The sequence below is a fragment of the Eptesicus fuscus genome, chromosome 19, assembly GCF_027574615.1.
Source record: "Eptesicus fuscus isolate TK198812 chromosome 19, DD_ASM_mEF_20220401, whole genome shotgun sequence".
Taxonomy (NCBI): domain Eukaryota; kingdom Metazoa; phylum Chordata; class Mammalia; order Chiroptera; family Vespertilionidae; genus Eptesicus; species Eptesicus fuscus.
The window spans coordinates 44,297,621-44,318,312 of NC_072491.1; the positions used below are offsets into that span (position 1 = coordinate 44,297,621).

General features: G+C 41.0%; 1 protein-coding gene across 4 annotated transcripts in view; it reads right to left on the reverse strand.

The window, feature by feature from the left end:
* Positions 1-5,157: 5,157 nt before the first annotated feature.
* Positions 5,158-20,692, reverse strand: part of ST18 (ST18 C2H2C-type zinc finger transcription factor) — a 59,625-nt gene continuing 44,090 nt past the window's right edge. For all 4 annotated transcript variants that reach the window (XM_054708379.1, XM_054708382.1, XM_054708380.1 and 1 more), the window contains 7 exons: positions 20,169-20,231; positions 19,994-20,074; positions 18,604-18,825; positions 13,198-13,286; positions 10,497-10,600; positions 7,720-7,863; positions 5,158-5,454 (listed from right to left, as the gene is read on the reverse strand). In XM_054708379.1, coding sequence (XP_054564354.1) covers positions 5,314-5,454; positions 7,720-7,863; positions 10,497-10,600; positions 13,198-13,286; positions 18,604-18,825; positions 19,994-20,074; positions 20,169-20,231 — 844 coding nt within the window. In that variant the 3' untranslated portion in view covers positions 5,158-5,313. The remainder of the gene's footprint in view (positions 5,455-7,719; positions 7,864-10,496; positions 10,601-13,197; positions 13,287-18,603; positions 18,826-19,993; positions 20,075-20,168; positions 20,232-20,692) is intronic.

Here is a 20,692-nt window from a genome sequence, read left to right on the forward strand (position 1 = left end):
CGGTGTAACTGGGCACGGTGGCATTTGCTCCCTAAATTTTTTGAGGATTTCATGAGATAAAGAATACAAGGCATCATTGATTGTGTCTAACAGTATAGACAGTTATTAGCCAGTTAAATCTGCTTACTATAGAATTATCTGCTGAATGATGTAAGGAAAGAGCAGGGTCCTATTCCCAGGCCACAAAAAAATGGACATCATGTAGCCCTAACCGGTTTGGCTCAGTGGATAGAGCATCGGCCTGCAGACTGAAAGGTCCCAGATTCGATTCTGGTCAAGGGCATGTACCTTGGTTATGGGCTCATCCCCCATAGGAGGTGTGCAGGAGGCAGCTGATGGATGTTTCTCTCTCATCGATGTTTCTAACTCTCTATCCTTCTCCCTTCCTCTCTGTAAAAAATCAATAAAATATATATTTAAAAAATAAATAAATAAAATCACATCATGTGTAGAGACACAGAGAACATTAGCTTTATGCATATTGATAAAATATTTATGTATCATAACAAATTAATTTTTAAAACTTTTTCTAATGAGACAAATCAAAAATCATTCACCTCTTCTTTTCAATCAGACAATTGGTTCAAGTAGAAGTATTTTAGTTTTTTGTCCAAAAGCTTCAACACTTTTCATGGGAGGCTGACAATCGTTTCTATGGAGTAGCTGAAAATGATCACAGCAAAACTCATTATCAATTTTTATTTCCTACCATATAGCAAAGGCACATCCCTGAATACACTTTTGTTGCTTTAGTGTAAGAAAGAAATATTGTTTGAACTGCTAGAATACATTATCTTTAATGGAAATCGGATCCCATCATTCTGGTTTTAAATCTTTCTTTGGCATTCCAAAGTCTGCCTGTGGAAATTAGAACTCTTTAAGATGGCTGTTTAGAATGTAACTTGTTCTCCCACTTACCTGGGCTTTTTGCTTCTCACTAGTTTTTTGTATTTTTATTACTTTAAGCTGCTTGCATTTGTCTCATCACCATGATGTTCCTACCTGCAATGCCTTTCCTCAAACGTGCCGAGCTCATCTGTAACCAGCACTTTGCCCAGGAAATCAGTTATTTATATAAATAGCCCTCCACACTGTTTCCACAGGAGCCTGTGTGTACCTCAGTCATCATCTTACCACTCATTTCATCATCACCCCTAGGCTGAACTTTCAGGGTAGTCAGGAAGTGCACCTGACATAACTATCTTCTAATTAAACTTCCGTTGTATGAATGTATGATACTCACTCTTCACTGTCTTCTTATTTCCAATAGGACTGGTACTGTTCTGACATGTTGGGTGACAAGAATGCAGACACTACTCATTGATGTAAAATCCCAGTCAGGGCAAGATACACATATTTTGCAAAGAGTAAGAAGCTGGCTGAGCAGATTTGCATCTTATGACCCATTTTCACAGGATGTGTTGTATGCACATCTCGGACAAATAAATTTGGTGACGAAAAGCAAGCTCTATTGTGCATGGACCGCCATGTGTCAACCCGTTGCATAAAGGTCTACCCAAGTACCCTGCTTTCCTCTGGGGACCCAGGCTTCCCTTTAGCCAATTTTGCTTCAATACATGGATCACATGGGTTTTACCACATTGAGTATAAATGGCATCCAATCCTAGAGATGTGTAAATCTGAGCAGAAATGGGACTTTTTTAAATTAAATGTAATGGGGTTACATGAGCTAGTAACATTATATAAATTTCACGTGTACAACTTTATAATATGACATCTGCATATTCTATTGTGTCTTCACCCCCTGAAGTCTAGTCTCCTTCTGTCACCATGAATTTGACCCCCCTTTACCCTCCCCATCCTCCCCCAAACCCACTTGCCCTCTGATAACCACCATTCTTTCATCTGTATCCATGACCTCAGTTTTTGTTTGTTTGTTCATTTTTTGCTTTTTTGCTTTATATCCCATTTGTGAGTGAAATTATACGGTTCTTGACCTTTCCGCCTGACTTATTTCAGAAACTGGAAAACTAAATTAAGCTGATTGATATTATATGAGAAAAACACATAAGTAAAGAAGTGCTGTCAAGAATTAATAATTAGCCCAGCCACTGTTGCTCAGTGTTGAGCGTCAACCTATGAACCAGGAGGTCACAGTTGGATTCCAGGCCAGTCACATGACCGGGTTGCAGGCTCAACCCCAGTAGGGAGTGTGCAAAAGACATCGGATCAATGATTCCCTCTCATCGATAATGTTGCTATCTTTCTCTCTCTCTCCCTCTCCTTTCCTCTTTCTGAAATCAATAAAAAACAAATGGCCTAGCCAGCTTGGCCCAGTGGATAGAGCGTAGGCCTGCGGACTGAAGGGTCCCAGTTCGATTCTGGCCAAGGGCATATGCCTGGGTTGCGGGCTCGATCCCCAGTAGGGGGCGTGCAGGAGGCAGCCAATCAATGATTCTCTCTCATCATTGATGTTTCTATCTCTCTCTCCCTCTTCCTTCCTCTCTGAAATCAATAAAGAAATATATTTTTTAAATGAACAAAAAACACTTTTAAAAAAGAATTGATAACTAGTTTTCTTTAATTTGAGTTCAACAAACTTGTATGAATATGCAGATATGCCCACAGCAGTTTTGGAGTCAGCAGGGTGAGGCCTATAGTCTTGCTCACTAGAAACAGGTGCATTCCCGCTAGTGCTAGCAAAGGTGTTTCTTACATCAAAGGCGCCCACTTTTCCATAATGTGTACTGAACCAAAGGCTGTGACGACTTGCCAATGGGCAAAAATCCTTCCTACTTGTGGTGCAAAAACAAACCAAGCAGATGGGTTGACAGAATCAAAATACATCAGAACTACTGGAGGACTCAGGGGTACTTGACCGCAGCCGAGCTCCATGCTTTCCATGTGATGGCGACAATAGTCTCTACATCAAGCATATCAAGCTCGTGGCCCGCAGGTTGCACGTCCCGTTTATTTGGCCCGTGTTAGCCTTTGAGTTTGACATGCTTGCTCTACATGGTAGCTTGAGAAAGATCACAGCAAAACTCATTATCAATTTTTATTTCCTACCATACACCAAATGTACAGCACTGAACACAATTTTGTTGCTTTGATGTAAGAAATATTAATTGTTTGAAGAAACGGTATACAAACTACTTGAAATTAAAAAAATGCATACATCATTGTCCTTTTGTTGTTTACAAAAGACCCAATTTACAGTATCGATCAACATAGTTGAAAGGAAAATAATTCAGTGCAAATTACAAAACACGTCAAGTACAAAGGAGGCAAATAAATACAAATATACTTCATAAAACATACTGCTCAAACTATGCAAACACAAATAAATTATTAACCCGAAGTCATAGTAAATTATAGTAATAAATACATAGGCTGGTAAGAAATTTCTTTTAAATTAAATAAAATATATAACAAAGTTGTTAAAATATTTAGCAAATTAAGATTTGTCTTTGTAATAAGTGAACTCATTTGTATGCATCTATCAAGTACTCTAGAGCAAACTGTTTGCAGTACATAACTTTAATAGAAAATTTTGTTTGGTGTCCCATTTATAATAGACAGCACATATGGTAGCTCTTTTTCTTTATAAATTGATTTTTAAATAAACACCATTCCTACCTAAGAACAGACATCTCATTGTCACTAAACTAAATTCAAGAGTTCAAATGAACCCCAAACCAAAGATAAGCCCCATTTAATACATAACAATGACCACAGTGGCATGGAAGTGGAATTACTGTTGATATTACTCTTAATTTGTGCAGGTAACAGTAATAACAGTGGATTATATCAAGCCTGTGAGTGCCATCACATTCAATCTACATATCCATGAGGCTAATAGAAAATAAACACTTTTGTTATAGAACAGAAAATTAAGCCCACACTAAGTTCAAGTGTCCATTTACACGGAGGCACATTGCACACGAGGTGTGTGTGCACACCAAAAAGGCAGTTTAGCTGGTTGTCTATACCTTTTCTTAAAAAAAATAAATATAAAAAAACTTTTGAAACAATGCTTAACTACTTTACAATCCCTGAAATAGACATTGCCTTTACTATAGCAACTACTAAACTCTGATCTATGCAGAAATTCAAGATTTCGGGCTCAATTTTGTGTGTGTCTGGGTGTATGTGAGTGTGTTTATGTGGGTGTGTGCCTGTGTGTTGAGTGTGTTTACTCTGCAGCACTTGTAGTTCTTCAGAAAGATAGTGATCAAATTGAAAGTTTTATTGTTGCCTAAAGTAATTGCTCAGATCGGAGTAACATTTTTTTTTCCATGTGTTACTATAGTTTTCCATTCCTTTCAGTCAACCAAGTAAGATAAATGCTATTTCAGGGGATACGGTATCTACAAAATTTTCCATTTGGATGTGTTTGTATTTGCTAAGTACAAATCTACATCAATATTGTCACTTGTATATTGTACCAACATATGGCAGGGAAGCCTGGCTGGTCACATCAAGTCTTATTTCTCGTCTTGGGATAAGAGTTGCCAACTATCTGATATGACTTGAAAAACAAACAGACAAATCTGCACCACTAAAAAAAGCTTATGTTTCTTTAAAACATTTCAAATAAATAATTCATGTTTACCAAAACCATACAGCCAAGTCGAGTAATTTGCTGATTTCTATATTTAATTATTGCTAACCAATTCTGAACAGGCTTCTCCAGTACCTGTGCTTCTGTGAGAGCGCATTGCCCGCTAGTGGGCGCCATTTATCTTCTTCCTTCCATGCGTCTCACCATACCACAAGCCCACTGACAAATGCAAAAGCCAGTGAAAGGCGGGGGAAAGGGTGCAATAAAAACCAAACTGGGGCATAATGCAGTCCTTAGACAAAGATTTCCTTCAGACTTTTTTGTTTGTTTGTTTTCTCATTGAAGCCCAGCAAGATATGTGATTTGAGACTAGCATTTCTATTTAAATTCTATTGGAAAAAAGAAACGCACTTGTAAAAAATATGGCAGACTTCAAAATGCAGTTAAAAGATAAAAAACTCTTCGATTAGAAATGAATAAAATATTAAAATGTCACATTACTTTACATATACTTTACAAAGAAAAAAATTCCAAAGAGTGCAATGAGGAAATAAAAGAAAAACATATGAAAATAAATACAATCTAATATTTGACAGCATTGCTTTTAATCCATAGAGTCTATTATAGTTTTTTTCTTTCTTTCTTTCCTTTTTATGTCAGCTGGGGAGGAAATTAGTGCAATGTTGCAGTTGTAAATGCAGTGCGGCACCTGCGTGCCTCAGCAGCGCAGGCGCCCATGCACTGGTGTGGCTGCTGTGGGTGATTTCTGATGCCCGCCGCGCTGCGTCCTACACGTGGATGCCCTTCACTGCCTGTTTGATACTTTCTAGCAGAGCTTTGCATTCTGGGGAATAGTCCCGTTCCAGGTTGCTGTACATGTCTGTGAGTGTATTTACATATGCTTCGAAATTCTGCTCACTGATAGGCCCCTGAATGAAGACAAAACACATGGAACCAATCACAGGGGTTCAGGCTGAGGCAAAACGAGGACCAAAGGGCACGGAAGCCTGTCAGGGACACTGAGTCCGGGAAGGAAGGTAAGGATGAAGCCTATCAGGGACACCGAGTCCGGGAAGGAAGGTAAGGATGAAGCCTATCAGGGACACCGAGTCCGGGAAGGAAGGTAAGGTTGCTGGAGTTTGGGGAGATGGAGAGAGAGAGAGAGGAAGGGCGCATTGGGATTCATCTGCTCATTCTTTCCTCAGTTTATAGGATTAATGTGATTGGACTGTGTTTTGTGGTCCGTGTGGAGCTGCATAAGGTAGCTGTCTGGCTGCTGAGGTGGGCCCTCAAAGCTGCCCTGCATCTCTTGAGATGCAGTCTCAGGCCTCCTATTTGTGGAAGGGGAATGTCAGCAAGACTGGGGAGAAAAGGCTTGTTGCACCAGATGTTTCCTTGACAGCACTGGGCTGGGTTAAGGAATCTGAGATTTGAGCAAGCTGGACCCTGATCAGGTGTCGGGTGGAAAATGTTCCTCTTTCGTTCTCAGACACCTCTCTGTGCATTTCCCCCCCTTGCAGCCTCAGTGTAATGTGCTTTATTTCTCTCCCCGTTTTTCCAGGTAGAATGTGAGATCCACAAAGTCAGGGACTGCTCAGCTCACATTTTTGTGTATTTCGGTAGCTCTTTGGCCCAATGTGGTGCTTCAGAGGGAACAGACACTTGACATGTAGAAATTGCACACTGTGTGCAAGGAAATAAATGACACAAAGCAATCCTACCCAACCATTCTTTGGTACCCCCACGGCCCCATCTTTTTGTGCCTTACTTACTTCACAAGACGGTTAGAAGAGAAGACTTTTACAAGGTCTAAATACTTTAGGTATAAAGAATATTATTGATGTTGCTATTTAGAAGGGGAGCTTCCTGTATTTGAAGATTATTTTGTTTTGCTCAGCCAAGTACTGATCTAAATTATTAGTGTTGACTTAACCGTGGTTTTCTGTTCCCTTTTAGCTTCTGCATTTGTGGTGTCACATGCTTCTTGGAGTCACAGAACTGAACAAGGACCCCGTTGGCAGAGTGAACAAAGCCCGCACTAAAACCAGGCCTGCTCTTGGTCAAATTATGTAAATTTTCTGAGCCTCTACTTCCTCAACTACAGAATAAGAATGTCTTTGGTGCTTTTGTGAAATTTAATGTGACTAACCCTAAAACTCACCACTAGAGTACCTTATATGATAACTATACAAAGTATAAGTTATCTTGTAGGGTGATGATTATTTTAGTGGCACTGGTAAGGAAAAAATATTAAGGAATATGTTTGAAGTATGAGTTAAACAACATTAATAAATAATATTAAATAATGTTCAATAATTACCTCAAGACTGACCACAAAGTAATCATTTGTTTTTCTTTGTGTTTTATAATATTACATTATTGATTTTTTTTTTTAATTTTCAAGGGACAGATTTGGAATTGGTTAAGATGAGGGCTCCATGCTGGAAAGCTGGGTAACTTGAGGGACTTAATTGTTTTCAGAAAGTCAATCATATTTCTTTTATTAAATTGCTGCTTCTTTAAAACATTCTATATATATAAAGTTTGCAGCATTAGAAAACTTGTTCTAAAAATAGACACCGTGAGAAAATTAAAAGCATTCAACAATGCAGCCCCCCTTTCAAATGTTTATTATATTTATGAAAATGTAAAGGAAACTAATTTTCTATAAATTTTAAATAGTTGCCATGCTTCAAATATGTGTTTAGATTTGGGAAATATCACTTTTGTGTTTTCTGTTCTATATGAAGATGACTTAAGTATGGCCTTCATGCTTAGGACAAAGAAACCATCAGGTTAAATTCTTTCCTACGATTCTTAAATTGGGTGGATGACACAAATGGCTGTGTCTCAGATTGTGTAAGCTTGTAAGCTTTTTATTTGGAGAAACAATTTTAGCCAGAGAGTTTTGGCCTCCAACTTTCATATTACATTATAAAACAAGTTTCAAATAAACCTTCATCTTTCAATGACTTCTACAGTATCAAAAACCCTTGGCCTTAATGTAATTTAAGTGTATGAATCTCCGAATGAAGGAGGTCATTGCAAATCATACAAGATGAAGCATGATACCTCGGTGACTGCTGACAGGTCTCCTCAAAGCTCGGTACTTCTGTCTGGCTGCCCTGTTGGTGACTGACACTGACCCTGCAAACCCCTGGAACGGGGCGGCCACGTCCTGGCCTTGGACTTACCATCTGTGGGAGCTGGATGTCGGCAAGGCTTGAAATGAGAGCTTGGCTTAGACCTGCCAGCTCCTTCAGCAGGCTTTCGTTACTCTGTTCTATAAGCTTGTTCTCCGCCTCTATTGTCTTTAAATTGCTCTCCATAGATGTGATCTGCAATGGAAATGACTTGAAAATAAAAGAAGTGGCGTTTGGAAGGAGTACAAAATGTTTCTCTTTGAAGGGAATGCATCGGCTGAACCTCAATGCCCAGGAATGCCTCCCCTGTAACTTCTCTTCACAAAATAGCAACCCCATCAACGACGCTCAAGTTTGAAATTGCATTCCCAAATGTATGTCTTCTGCCCAGACTTCCCCCACACCTCCACGTGGCTATATGATGGATATCTCAAGCTCTGTTTCCCCAAGCCTGCTCCATATACTACAGTCTTCTCCTTCCCAGTTAGTAGCAACTAGACCGTTGCTCAGGCCTTCACGTTATCCCTGATGGCTCTCTTCCTCTCTCCCTTTAAATTCCCTGGCTCCTCCTTCAGGATACCCAGGATGGGACGACAGTCCCCATCTTCCCTGCTGTCCCCTGGGCCCAGCCACCAGAGCGACTGGCTGCCTTCTCACGGGTGGCCCTGGGTGTGGCCTTGCCCCCTGCAATCTATTCTTCTGGTCCATCTTCCACACAGCTACCAAGACAAGTTTCTTAAAATGCAGATCCCATGTAGGTCAAATATGATCACATTAACTTTTGGCTCAAAACCCTAAAATGTTCTGTGTTCATTCAGAATAAAAACCAAGTCCTTAGAATGGCCTAGGACGCTCGTGTGCTACCCCTGGGGCTCGTCTCCTTTGATCTCCCACATCACTCACCTGCTAGTTTTCAAAACTCTGTGCTTTCTCTAGATGTAGTGTTTTTGTACGGTGCTTTCACTCTTTGAAACACTTCCCCTCCCATACTTGTTTGGCAAACTCCCGCAATTCCTGAAGTCTTTGCTAAAATGATTCTTCTTGATGCCTAGCCTGGCTATCCTGTTTTATATTGAACTAGTGGCCCAGTGCACGAAATTCATGCATGGGGGGGTGTGCCTCAGCCCAGCCTGCACCCACTCCAATCTGGGACCCCTCGAAGGATGTCCGACTGCTGGTTTAGGCCTGATCCCTGTTGCAATCCAGGACTGCTGGCTCCTAACCACTTACCTGCCTGCCTGCCTGATTGCCCCTAACCACTCTGCCTGCTGACCTGCTCACCCCCAACTGCCCCCCACCACTGGCCTGATCACCCACAACTGCTGTCCCATCCTGGCCTGATCACCCACAACTGCCCTCCCCTCTTGGCCCCTAACCGCTTCTACCTCGGCCCTGCCACCGTGGCTTTGTCCAGAAGAATGTCTGGAAGGTCTCCCAGTCTAATTAGCATATTAACCTTTTATTAGTATAGATTCCGGTTGCCTATCCCCACCCCCTTCTCCCATACAATTTCTTCCTTCCTTCCTTCTTTCCTTCCTTCCTTTCTTTCTTTCTTTCTTTCTTTCTTTCTTCCTTCCTTCCTTCCTTCCTTCCTTCCTTCCTTCCTTCTTTCCTTCCTTCCTTCCTTCCTTCCTTCCTTTCTTCTCTCTCTCTCTCTCTCTCTCTCTCTCTCTCTCTCTCTCTCTCTCTTTCTCTTATTATTGCTTCCAGAGAGGAAGAGAGAAGGAGAGGGAGATAGAAACATCAATGATGAGAGAGAATCATTGATCGGCTGCCTCCTGCATGCCCCACGCTGGGGATCAAGCCCACAGCCTGGGCATGTGCCCTGACCAAGAATGGAACCGTGACCTCCTGGCTCATAGGTCAGTGCTCAACCACTGAGCCATGCCAGCCAGGTCAAACAATTTTTTATTTATGATATTTTATGTTATTGTCAGCCTCCCCCTTCTAGACTTGAAGCTCCATGAGGGCAGAGGCCTTTGCTGTCTTTGCTAATGGTTATAAGAGGAGTTGTAAACCGAGCTCTTTTATAGACCGATCATTATTCAATGGAAGATCGTGGCATTGTTCACGTTACGCTGGGTCAGGAAACCAAACCTACGTTTCAGATGGACTTAAACCTTCAGTCTTAAACTGCTGGCAATGACTTCTGGGAGTCAGTAACCACAGTGGTCTAAAAATCCCTCATTGCAGGAGAGGAGAGAAGGGAGAAAGATACTGTACTTTTTGCAATAGAGTTGTTATTTAGTGTGCTAAAAAAAATCCTGGACTACATTTTTAATTTCCATTTGGATAAATTTAGGCAGGGATGGGGCAGACATTACAAAGGAGAATGCGGAGTTAAGACATTGCTTGCAATTTCTGGTAAAGAAGCTATGCAGGAAACTCTCCAGAAAGATCTGTTTTTAACAAAAACGGACACATTCAGAGGTGTCGTAGAAAAATTGAATGTGAAAAGTTGCCCTGTTTTACTTAAATTTTTGAATAAAACTAAGTACTCATATCTTCTCAAATACAATTTCTCTAAAGCTCCATGTTCTCTAAAGGACTCTACAACTACAGGATGACCTGTTTATAAAGCCTTTGATGCCTCCAAAGCAGAAACATGAATACCTTTGCCTTCAGCTACCAAATCAATGATGGCCCAGGTGACCCACCTACTCACGTATTTACAATAATTATGTAATCTTGCAATGATTAGACATGATTAGCATATTCATTATAAGATATCAGTGTGTGGGGGGGGTTTATCACAAAGTTTAGCAGTTCCATGTTTTGCCTCCACTAAAGAGTATGATTACCATGAAGATACCTTTCTGATTCTTTACCTGCGTCTGAAGTTTCATCATATCTGCTTCAATTTTAAGGTTGGATTCGTTCAGTTCCTTTATCTCTTCATCCAAATGCCTAATTTCTTCATCACTCTCTATACCTGCAAAGAATTAGACTCTCTTAATTCACACTAAAATTATGAGACGGATAAATCTCAGTCACTTTACATTTAGTTTGTGGTTTGTGAAGTGGAAAGTAGACTTCAGTTTGAAATGTTGAATTTGTCTCCACATCCATGTTCAGGATTCTAAAATGATAGGTAAAAGGAGTTGAAGGATTTAAATCCCTTGTAAGAAAAAGAAGGGCGTATAAAAGTGCCACCGTTTAATGTTGTCCATTACGCCACAGGTGTGCTGCGAGACACGTTGGTGTTCGTAAGTGTTTTTTCATTTCAGCTTCACTGCGCACTAGGAGTCATGTTCCATTGTACCTTTCTCATACATGAAGACGTTGAGCCTTAAGATAAGTGAGGCCATGCTCATCACTGATAGGAGAGAGAACCTGCCCAAGCCCTGACCGGTTTGGCTCAGTGGATAGAGCGTCGGCCTGTGGACTCAAGGGTCCCAGGTTCCATTCCAGTCAAGGGCTTGTTACCTGGGTTGTGGGCACATCCCCAGTTGCGGGTGTGCAGGAGGCAGCAGATAGATGTTTCTCTCTCATTGATGTTTCTAACTATCCTTCTCCCTTCCTCTCTGTAAAAAATCAATAAAATATATTTAGAAGAAGAAGAAGAAGAAGAAGAAGAAGAAGAAGAAGAAGAAACAGAAGAAGAAGAAGAAGAAGAAGAAACAGAAGAAGAAGAAGAAGAACAATCTGCCCAAGTCCAAAGTCAGGCAGAGGTGGGACTGAATTCCAAAGGTCATGCGTCCTCTCATGCACAGCACTGTAAAGGCTATGAAGACCCAAATTATGCTGATTAATTAATGCCCCATTACACAGGTGGAGCTGGGTGCTGGCAGGTGGGCAGGTGGGTGCGAGTCCAGGGACACGTAATTTGGGTTCTCGACATGGGCCTGGGTGAGGGGGAGCAAATGCAACCTAGAAGAAACATGTGCTTTGCCCATGACTCTTGTTCTTGAACTTGGGAAACTTACTTCTTTATGCTTCCATTTCCTTGTCTGTAAAAGAGCCATAAAATCTATGTTGTGAGAGTTAATGCAAGAAAATATAAAGTGCTGAACACAGAGTAAACTCTCAATGAACAGGCATCACTTTCCCATCACTATTTTATAGAAGGAATATGAATGTATTGTAAAAGTTTTTAAAAGGTGGGATAGGTAGTTAATAGTAAGGAAGCTGGAAGCAGGATTTAAGGTCATCTCAACAGTCCATAGTGATGAATCTAAACCAAACAGATGGCAATTAAGAGAGATACATGTAAACTTTCACTTTAGATTTAATAAGACCAATTTCATGAGAGCAGGATGGGGACTTGACAATTTGTTTGAAGGAGATGCAGGCTCTTACACTTTCCTGGGGTTACTGCTGTGGAACACAGTTCATTATCTGCTTTAGGTGAACTTTACATACGCTGTGAACCAGCAATTTCAGCCCTAGGTACACACCAGAGACAAACAGCTGCATATGTCCGATGGGAGGTGGCACAAGGTGTACGTAACATACTGTTTACAAAGGTACGACCTGGAAATGAGCCACATGCCCACCAAAAACAATATGGATGACTCTTACTAACTAATGTAATGTTACGAGAGAAAATATAAGCTTGGAAAATTTACATGCAGCATGATAAATCGGGTGGCTGTTTTGTAGGTACTTATTGCTTTATTATAAGTAACTAACTACCTAAACAAAATGGGCCATGCATGGACCAATGCAGAGAGTGTGATAAATGCCTAATACTGGGCTCAGAGATTCAATAAAGAAGAAAAGCAAACTCACCAACTCAGATCTCAGTATTTTAGTATCTGAATGAACTTGAATGTGAGTAACAGGACGACGCAGTCATTAAGAAACGATTAAACAATTACCCACGACCTCACTAACGGCACTATCTGGGACACGGGCTCATTCCGCACTGGCTGCTGCATCTGGAGAATTGTATTGCACCGTCAGCACCATATCTTATTGGCTGATTTGCTGGTAGAGGAATCTTTTCCCAGGCCACAGGGATTAAAATATTTGTTTTCAACAACTTTATGGAGCATAGATTTTCAATTAAACAAGTACTTTGAGCAAATGAAAACTTCTATTGCTATATTTCTTTTATATACAGTATATTGTGTTTTTTCTTTATGTCTCTTTGGAGTCAACTTCCTTTTCAAGGAATGGCATTTTCGATTGGTGTAGCTCAGTGGTTGAGCGTTGACCCATGAAGCAAGAGGTCACCGGTTCAATTCCGGGTCAGGGCACATGCCCAGGTAGTGGGCTCGATCCCCAGGAGGGGATGTGCAGGAGGCAGCTGATTGATGTTTCTTTCTCATTGATTTTTCTATCTCTATCCCTCTCCCTTCCTCTCTCTCTAAAATCAATAAAAACATATTTTTTAAAAAGTAAGGAAAAAACTAAGCTATTGTTTTGAGACAAACATTATACTTTTAGTTCAAATGTGAGAAAAGCTTCCTTAGTGTATATTAAAATTACAATTCCCAAATAAAGTATAATTTGGCATGCAGAACCCTGTGAGAAACTACTACCTGGACCTCCATGGAGATGTTGAACCTGGCCATGAACTCTTACCTCCAGTTGCTTTGAGCTTGATAGTCATTAGTTCTTCCGAGACCTTGCCCTTTTTGATAGCTTGTGCATTTAAAGGACATCCAGATAAGCTGTGAAAATATGAATATGCTAATGTGTGAAACATATTATTTCATATAAAATTAAAATTTTTATTCACTACTTACTATTTAAGTGTTTGCCTGCCTATTAATGACATTATAACATGCAGTCCCTTTGTAGAAAGTAATAATATCTATAAAAATAAAAGCAAAATGCCCTGAAAAGATGTAAAATGTTTTGTGTGGTTTTTTTCCCAATAAAAATACAAATAGCTACTGCTGATACCATTTAATTAATGTTATCAAATTATTTCTATTCTGCATTCATGTAAGTGCCTTTCTTTAGTAGTGGTTACTTTATTTCCTGTAAACATGAAATGGTACATACATTATTAATAAGAATTGTCCCAAATTAGTCAAACTTCCATGAATAATAAAGCAGATCTAGTTCTTTCCATCTTTATACATACTATATAGCCTGAATGATTCCAATTATTACAAAATAATAACCCTCCTTCCCCAGGCAGTTGGGTATGGGAAAGGTTCTAACTTATTCTTTAACTTTTAAACCATTATTTGTCATTCAAAAAAAGCCCTACCTTGAAAGGAAAATAAAAGGAACCACTATAAATATATTCAGACACAATCACTGCCCAGGCAACATATCGCCTATAGTGGTGTTTACACTCTGTTCCTTATTTTTATTATTCAGCAGTCCTTTCATTCATGGATCTGTTGTATTTAAATTGCACCAAGAGGATAATAACATTGAACAAAGCTTGTGTTCCATGGTACATAATTAGATGATTTTGTTGTTTTAAACACCTATTAATTCTTTTGTAATTTTGTTGTATTTTTGGAGATACAATCTTTAAATAAAATTAAAGATGATCACAGTCATTTAAAATATTTTCCCACAGAAATGTGACTATATCCATGTATGAAACAATTCTTTTAAATCCAAAGGTTAGGATACTTGGCCAAGTGAAAAAATATTATGACTGAAGCAAAGTAAATGTTTGCTGAATGAGTGTATTTTTAAAGAACTCTACATTATTGTATGCAAAAATTATATAAAATATAAAAGTTAAGTATGTAATATTATACATAAAAAGGGTCATGTGATTTGCCAAAAATTGATAAATTATGTAAAATAATGAAAAAGCACAAACTGAATTTGCACCCGATTTTTCTATTTTAGAAGTTTCTCATTGTAAAGTGCGGCCCACTTAAGCTTCCTTATTTGTTTTTCTGGAACGTTTGCACAAATCTGTCTTGTTTCATGGCACATATTGTTCTCAGAAAACGGTCATGAAGAGGACTAATACCTTGTTGCTAAGTTCGGTTTTTAAAGTGACCTGTCAGAGTCCGTGTGTGAAGTAATGGACATTAACAGCTCATTCCCATCTCTGTGTCCCCTAAAGGATCTGCGTGGCTCGGACAGCCCGGCAGTGAATGTCCAGTTGTAACTCACCGGGGTGGAAAGTGCCAGCAGTTTTCCCAACTACATGACTTGGAACCAAAGAGTATATTTACGATATGAAAGGGGGGCTTTGATTTCAAAATAGCTGCTTGATATTTTGTATCTTCCAATGCAGTTCACCTTTTAGAATATAAAGCAGATCCTACATTTAAAAAATTGGGGTGGAAAAATATTTTAAAACTCCTTCTTCTTTTGAGGATGCCCTCCACGCGGTTCCATGTCACTGGTTGAGAAAAGGTGGCAGTTGGCTGGGATATGTCCCTGTCAGGATTTGGGCTCCATAATGCAAATGGCTGGGAAAGTGTGCCTTACATGGTTTGGATCAAATTTTAAATTCTATTAAGACATATCAAGGCAATTTTGAACCATCATATCTTCATCTGCCTTGTTAAAATAAAATGGCAAGTGATAAAATTTATGTAGTGGACATCGCTGTTTCTAATAGATTAATGAACCTCATAAAATTACAGTTGTGGCATAGCACTGAGTTCTATTAGTCACAGAAATTCTGTTTTAAAAGCTACATACAACCACAATCATGTGCATGTGTGTTTGTGTCTTGGTATTTTAATGTCATATTTGTCTTCAGATTGCTATTTCTTTTTTTTAATTCGAGAAAAATGATTTTAAATATAATAATATTACATGCAATAAACATTAATATTTCAAGAAAAAAAGATTTTAAATATTATTTCTTTTGTTGTTGTTGTTTATCCTCACCCAAGGATATTTTCCCATTGATTCTTAGGGAGAGTGGAAGAGAGGGGGAAAGACAGAGAGAAACATTGATGTGAGAGAAACACATTGATTGGTTGCCTCCTGCACGAGCCCTGACCAGGGCCAGGCCAGGGAGGAGCCTTCAACCAAGGTACGTGCCCTTGTACCGGAATCGAACCCGGGACCCTTTGCAGACCGACGCTCTATCCATTGAACTAAACCAGCCAGGGCCAGGTTGCTATTTCTCAAATGGAAGCTTATAATGTAAAGATTTAAAGCAAGCTTTTAAAGCAATTGGTATGTAAATACAATGCTGATTTAACATAGAGACTGAATGTTTTTTAACTATTGTACAAGGCAGCGCTCACCCTAGGGGGCTGGCATCCCAATGCTGTCTGCAAAAAAGCTGGGCATTTTTGTTATGTTATTCCATTAAATAATATGCAAAATAATATGGAACATCCCTGTGCTTACATCCTTTCCTGCCCATGGACGATCGTTACAATACTCTGTAGCTCGCAGGGATGTGTGAAGGTTTGAGAGAATAAACCATGAACGTTACTTAGCACAGTGCTTTCTGCCGGAACAGAGAGAGCCCCGAGCAGGTGATTGTCAGCTGTCATTGGTGACTGGAAAGAGGCCTGAACTTTAAGTTCAGAATACATTGCATGTAAATGTCTATGGTAGGTCAGAATGTGCTATTCCAGTTTCAGTCATTCTCACTTTAAAAAATTATTGTGTCGTTTGTGTGTTAATGTAATTTTTATAAAAGAGAAAGAAGATAGTCTGTATCGAACATCTGTGGGTGTGCCAGGAGAAGCTGGGCATTTTTGTTATGTTATTCCATTAAACAATATGCAAAATAATATGCTCATAGACACATATATAAGGAAGAAAAGCATTCCGCATTAAAGAGAACCACGCAAATGAAATGCAGTCTCTTGGATCTTGTGAGGAACAAGGGAGAGCTCCAGTGAAGAGCAGTGAGATCTGAGTTACTCAATTGTCTAAATTCTTAATTGCTTTCCTTCTCCTAGAAAAACACTATCTGGTCATTAATTTTGCAGCCTCTATTTTCTTTGAACTCGTCATTTTGATTTTCATATTATGAAATACATCATGTGTGCACAGACACAGACACGATGTAAGTATTCCTGCAGTGTAAGGAATACTCCTAAAACGAACACGGTTTTCCTTCCCGCGGAGCGCGTGCCTTATTAGAAGCTCCTTGAGCCCCTCCACCATTGCGGTCTCCTGCCCCCCAGAGAAAACCATTAACTGGAATGGTGGGGGAATAATTACCTCGTTTTTACAATGTAATGTTGGTACATTTTTAACTCTTTGTAATTAGAATCATACTGAACATGTTCTCCAGCAGCCATTTTTTTCCACTCGGCATTGGGCTCTCAAAGCCCCCCGCGCTGTGCCTTCATGTTCACCGCTGCATGGCAGTCCCTGTGTGCTAGTACCGACCCTGATCCCTATGCCCTCGGTGGCCAGTGGGCAGGCAGGTGGCCTCCGGCTTGGAGTTAGTGGAGCAATGCCATGGCAGACATTCTCAGACGTGTCTCTGAGCTCCACCGTGCAGGGGCCTTCTGGGGCATCAGCCCAACAGCTCAGAGGCTGGGCAGCAGGCCTGTTCGTCTGCCCTTTTTCAACTTGACTCCTGAAGGCAACTCACTTCCTGGCGTGGCTTTCCCCACTACTCTTCCACCTGCAGCTGTACGAGAATCCCGTGGGCCTCAGCTCACCTTGGTGTCATCAACTAAAGCTTCTTCATGGTTTTAAAGCTACCTCTGTTGCCCTAGCCAGTTTGGCTCAGTAGATAGAGTGTCGGCCTGCGGACTAAAGGGTCCAGGTTCGATTCCGGTCAAGGGCGCGTGCCTGGGTTATGGGCTTGATCCCCAGTGGGGGCGTGCAGGAGGCAGCCGATCAATGATCCACTCTCATCATTGATGTTTTTCTCTCTCTCTCTCTCTCTTCCTCTCCTTTCCTCTCTGAAATCAATAAAAATAATATTTTTTTAAAAAGCTACCTCTGTTGTTGCTGACTGAGGGGTGCGCTCACCATAGCATAGCAGTAACATTTCATTATCAGTGTTAACGTGGCCATTGCTCAGTCCGTGATAAGAAAGTTAAGCTACTCTGCAGTAATTGTGACATTAGGCACACTTGATTTGCCACTGTCATTTCTAACTATGGGATGGTGATTCCAACTCAGGATAAAACAATTTGTACTACTGGGGAAGAGACCAGGCATTTGAAAACCATCAAAAACTAAATGACTTAAAAAGTTTAGGTTTTCTCCATAAGCAGGTGTCACTGCATATCCACTTAAATCAGCAATTCCTGGAAGGTTTCCCTTTTCTGATTCCATTGATATGCAGCCTTAAAATGGAACAAAATGTTAAAATACCCTGGCTTTGCTCAATCCACAGTCTGCTCCTAAGCAAAGCAGCGGGCTCACTGAAGCTTCGTTTGATAAGAAACCCGCATCCCATGCACCGGCTGCGAGGCTGGAGGGGCCCTCGCTATGGGAGGAGCGTGCAGGGAATCTTCCTTTAGGCAGAGTGTGAGCACTGTGCCCGCAGAGGACTCTGTTTAATGCGTGACACTCGGTGACAAAGGAATGACATCATTGTGAAACTATAAAGGGTTTTCCAAATCTCTCTCATCCTGTCACACACTTAGTCGTCACTGTGTTCTTCTCTTTCTGGCTGCTGGGGGTGAGTCACATCTTCCCAGCAGAAAAATAACTACAATTTGGCCTGAAATTGCACCAGTTCACGAGAGGCAGGGAATGGCATAAATATGGAAAGTGAAAGTTTACAATGACGCAACATAATCGAGTAGATATTACCTCTTGGAACTAAAGCGAACCATTAAAAGACTGAACCATTTTAAAAAATAGCAGCATAAGCAATATTTCTGTATACAAAGGACAAAGGCACCATTTCTAGGACACTTGTAAATCGTGTAGTAAATTTTCAGAAACAGGGAAAACAGGTTTGATTCTTCAAACTAGTCAACTCTCTGCAACACTCATTGTCATCACATCTGAAATGCTCTAACCTGTGACCCTGAGGAGGGCTCCACCCACCCCCCCAAAGCCCCCCCCCCCAGGTGACAAATAATCACAACAACACAACAAAAAGAGAATAAAGGTTACCTTCTGTGGGTGACAAACACATTATTTACATGGCCCAGCCCATTGCAGCCTGGCAGGGGACAGTGTGGAAGTTCTTGTTTGTTCAGTTTCCAGGAGAGGGGGGCCCCATGGAGAGGGTTCTCCTTCTGTCTCTTGGCAGCCAGGGGACAGCCAGAAGCTGTGCGATGGGATGTGTATTTACCTGATATGTGACCTTGGCCGTCACACCCTATCACAGGACATCTAGAGGGACACAGCAGAGATGTTACCAGCTGGGAGAGAACGGACAACTCACATGACATGCAGTAACTGAGTGAACAAGAAGGTAGTGGCGGTTCCTCACTATCCAGAAGGCAAATGGGGAGGTTATAGACTTTAAAAGATGCCGATACAACTAGCAAAACAGCATAGTTCTAGCGGTACTAATGGCCCACGGGCTCTGGGCTCAGCAATTTTCACACATTATCTCCTGAGATCTTCACTGCAAATCTCATGGGCAGAGAGTGTAATTATCCCATTTTACAGGTGGGGAAAATGAGGCTTATAAAGCTTCGGAAACTTGTCATCCATTTTACAAGAAGTGGAGTCAAGTTCAGACGCACACTTTTTAGCCCTAACCAACCAGGTAAGCCCTGTGTTACACTGCCTGCAAAGACCACCCCTGCAAAATGTTAACTACCTTTGTCCTACATTACATAGCACACTGCTCATAGAACTGGAACTCTGGTGTCCAAATACCTAAATATTATACTTAGAAACGCTGTAGAGCAAGCAATTTAAAATTCTACATCTAGCCCAGCTGGTGTGGCTCGGTGGTTGAGCGTCGACCTAGGAACCAGGAGGTCATGATTCGATTCCTGGTCAGGGCACCTGCCCCAGGTTACGGGCTTGATCCACAATGTGCAACATGTAGAAGGCAGCCGATCAATGATTTCTCTCATCACTGATGTTTCTATATCTCTCTCTCCCTCTCCCTTCCTCTCTGAAATCAATTAAAATTTTTTTTTAATTTCTACATCTATATTTTTATATGTCATCCTAGCCTTGGTAACATATGTCTCAGAGGAGGGAATTTAATTTATATAAAAGTTTGCCTTAAGCAAAATTAAAGTTGGGGGGGGGGTGGACGGAGGGGGGGGAATGCTGCCGATTTGCTGTTCTGTAGTGCCTCCACGATGCTGCTTTCCTTTAAAACAATTGCAAGTATGGTCCCCCACCTTCTAACTTTACAGTATCAATCATCTGTGGAAACACGGCTACGAATGGAAAATTTTTCTCAAGCAATCCAAACTCTGAGAGCTGCCTCAGGGATCCCCGTGTGTGAGATGCAATCAGCGCCCACGGGCACCACAGCTGAGGTCCCGCCCACTGGACCCACGAGCTACTTTGCTGCCTCAGCTGTCTCACTTACTTGAGTTCAGGTTCTTCCTTCTCTTCCTTCGTAGCAGTCATTTTGACGCCACCTTTCCTGGCACGAGGGCAGCCGGACAAACTAAAATATGCACCCAACAGAGAACAAACCAGGTCATCTCCATGGCCACTGCTGCTGCCACCGATTTCATTTCTCAGAAATGGGTCCATCCTACCTTCTGTGGGAAGCATAGTTTCCAGTCACGTGCCCCGAACCATCACAACCTGGGGTTGGACACCTGGAAAACACAGGAACAGAGCTCTGGCCACGTGGCTGTGGTGGAGGGAGGGGGATCCTGACACAGGCAAATAGAACTCAACAGAAGGAGCTGCTTTGGGTGTGGCCCATGTTGCTTAAATAAAATTAGTTTTTGGCCAAGAATCCATTTTATAAATTTGTTAAGCAATGTGACTCTGTGTTAGGCTTGATAGACTGTATTAGTTATCCTACATTCTTTTTTTTTAATTATTTGTATTGATTTCAGAGAGGAAGGGAGAGGGAAGGATAGACAGAAACATCAATGATGAGAGGGAATCATCGATCGGCTGCCTCCCGCACAACCCCACTGGGGATCGAGCCCACAACCCGGGCATGTGCCCTTGATCGAAATCGAACCTGGGACCCTTCAGTCCGCAGGCCGATGCTCTATCCACTGAGCCAAAACAGCCAGGGCCTACATTCTTTTTTTTTTTTTTTAAC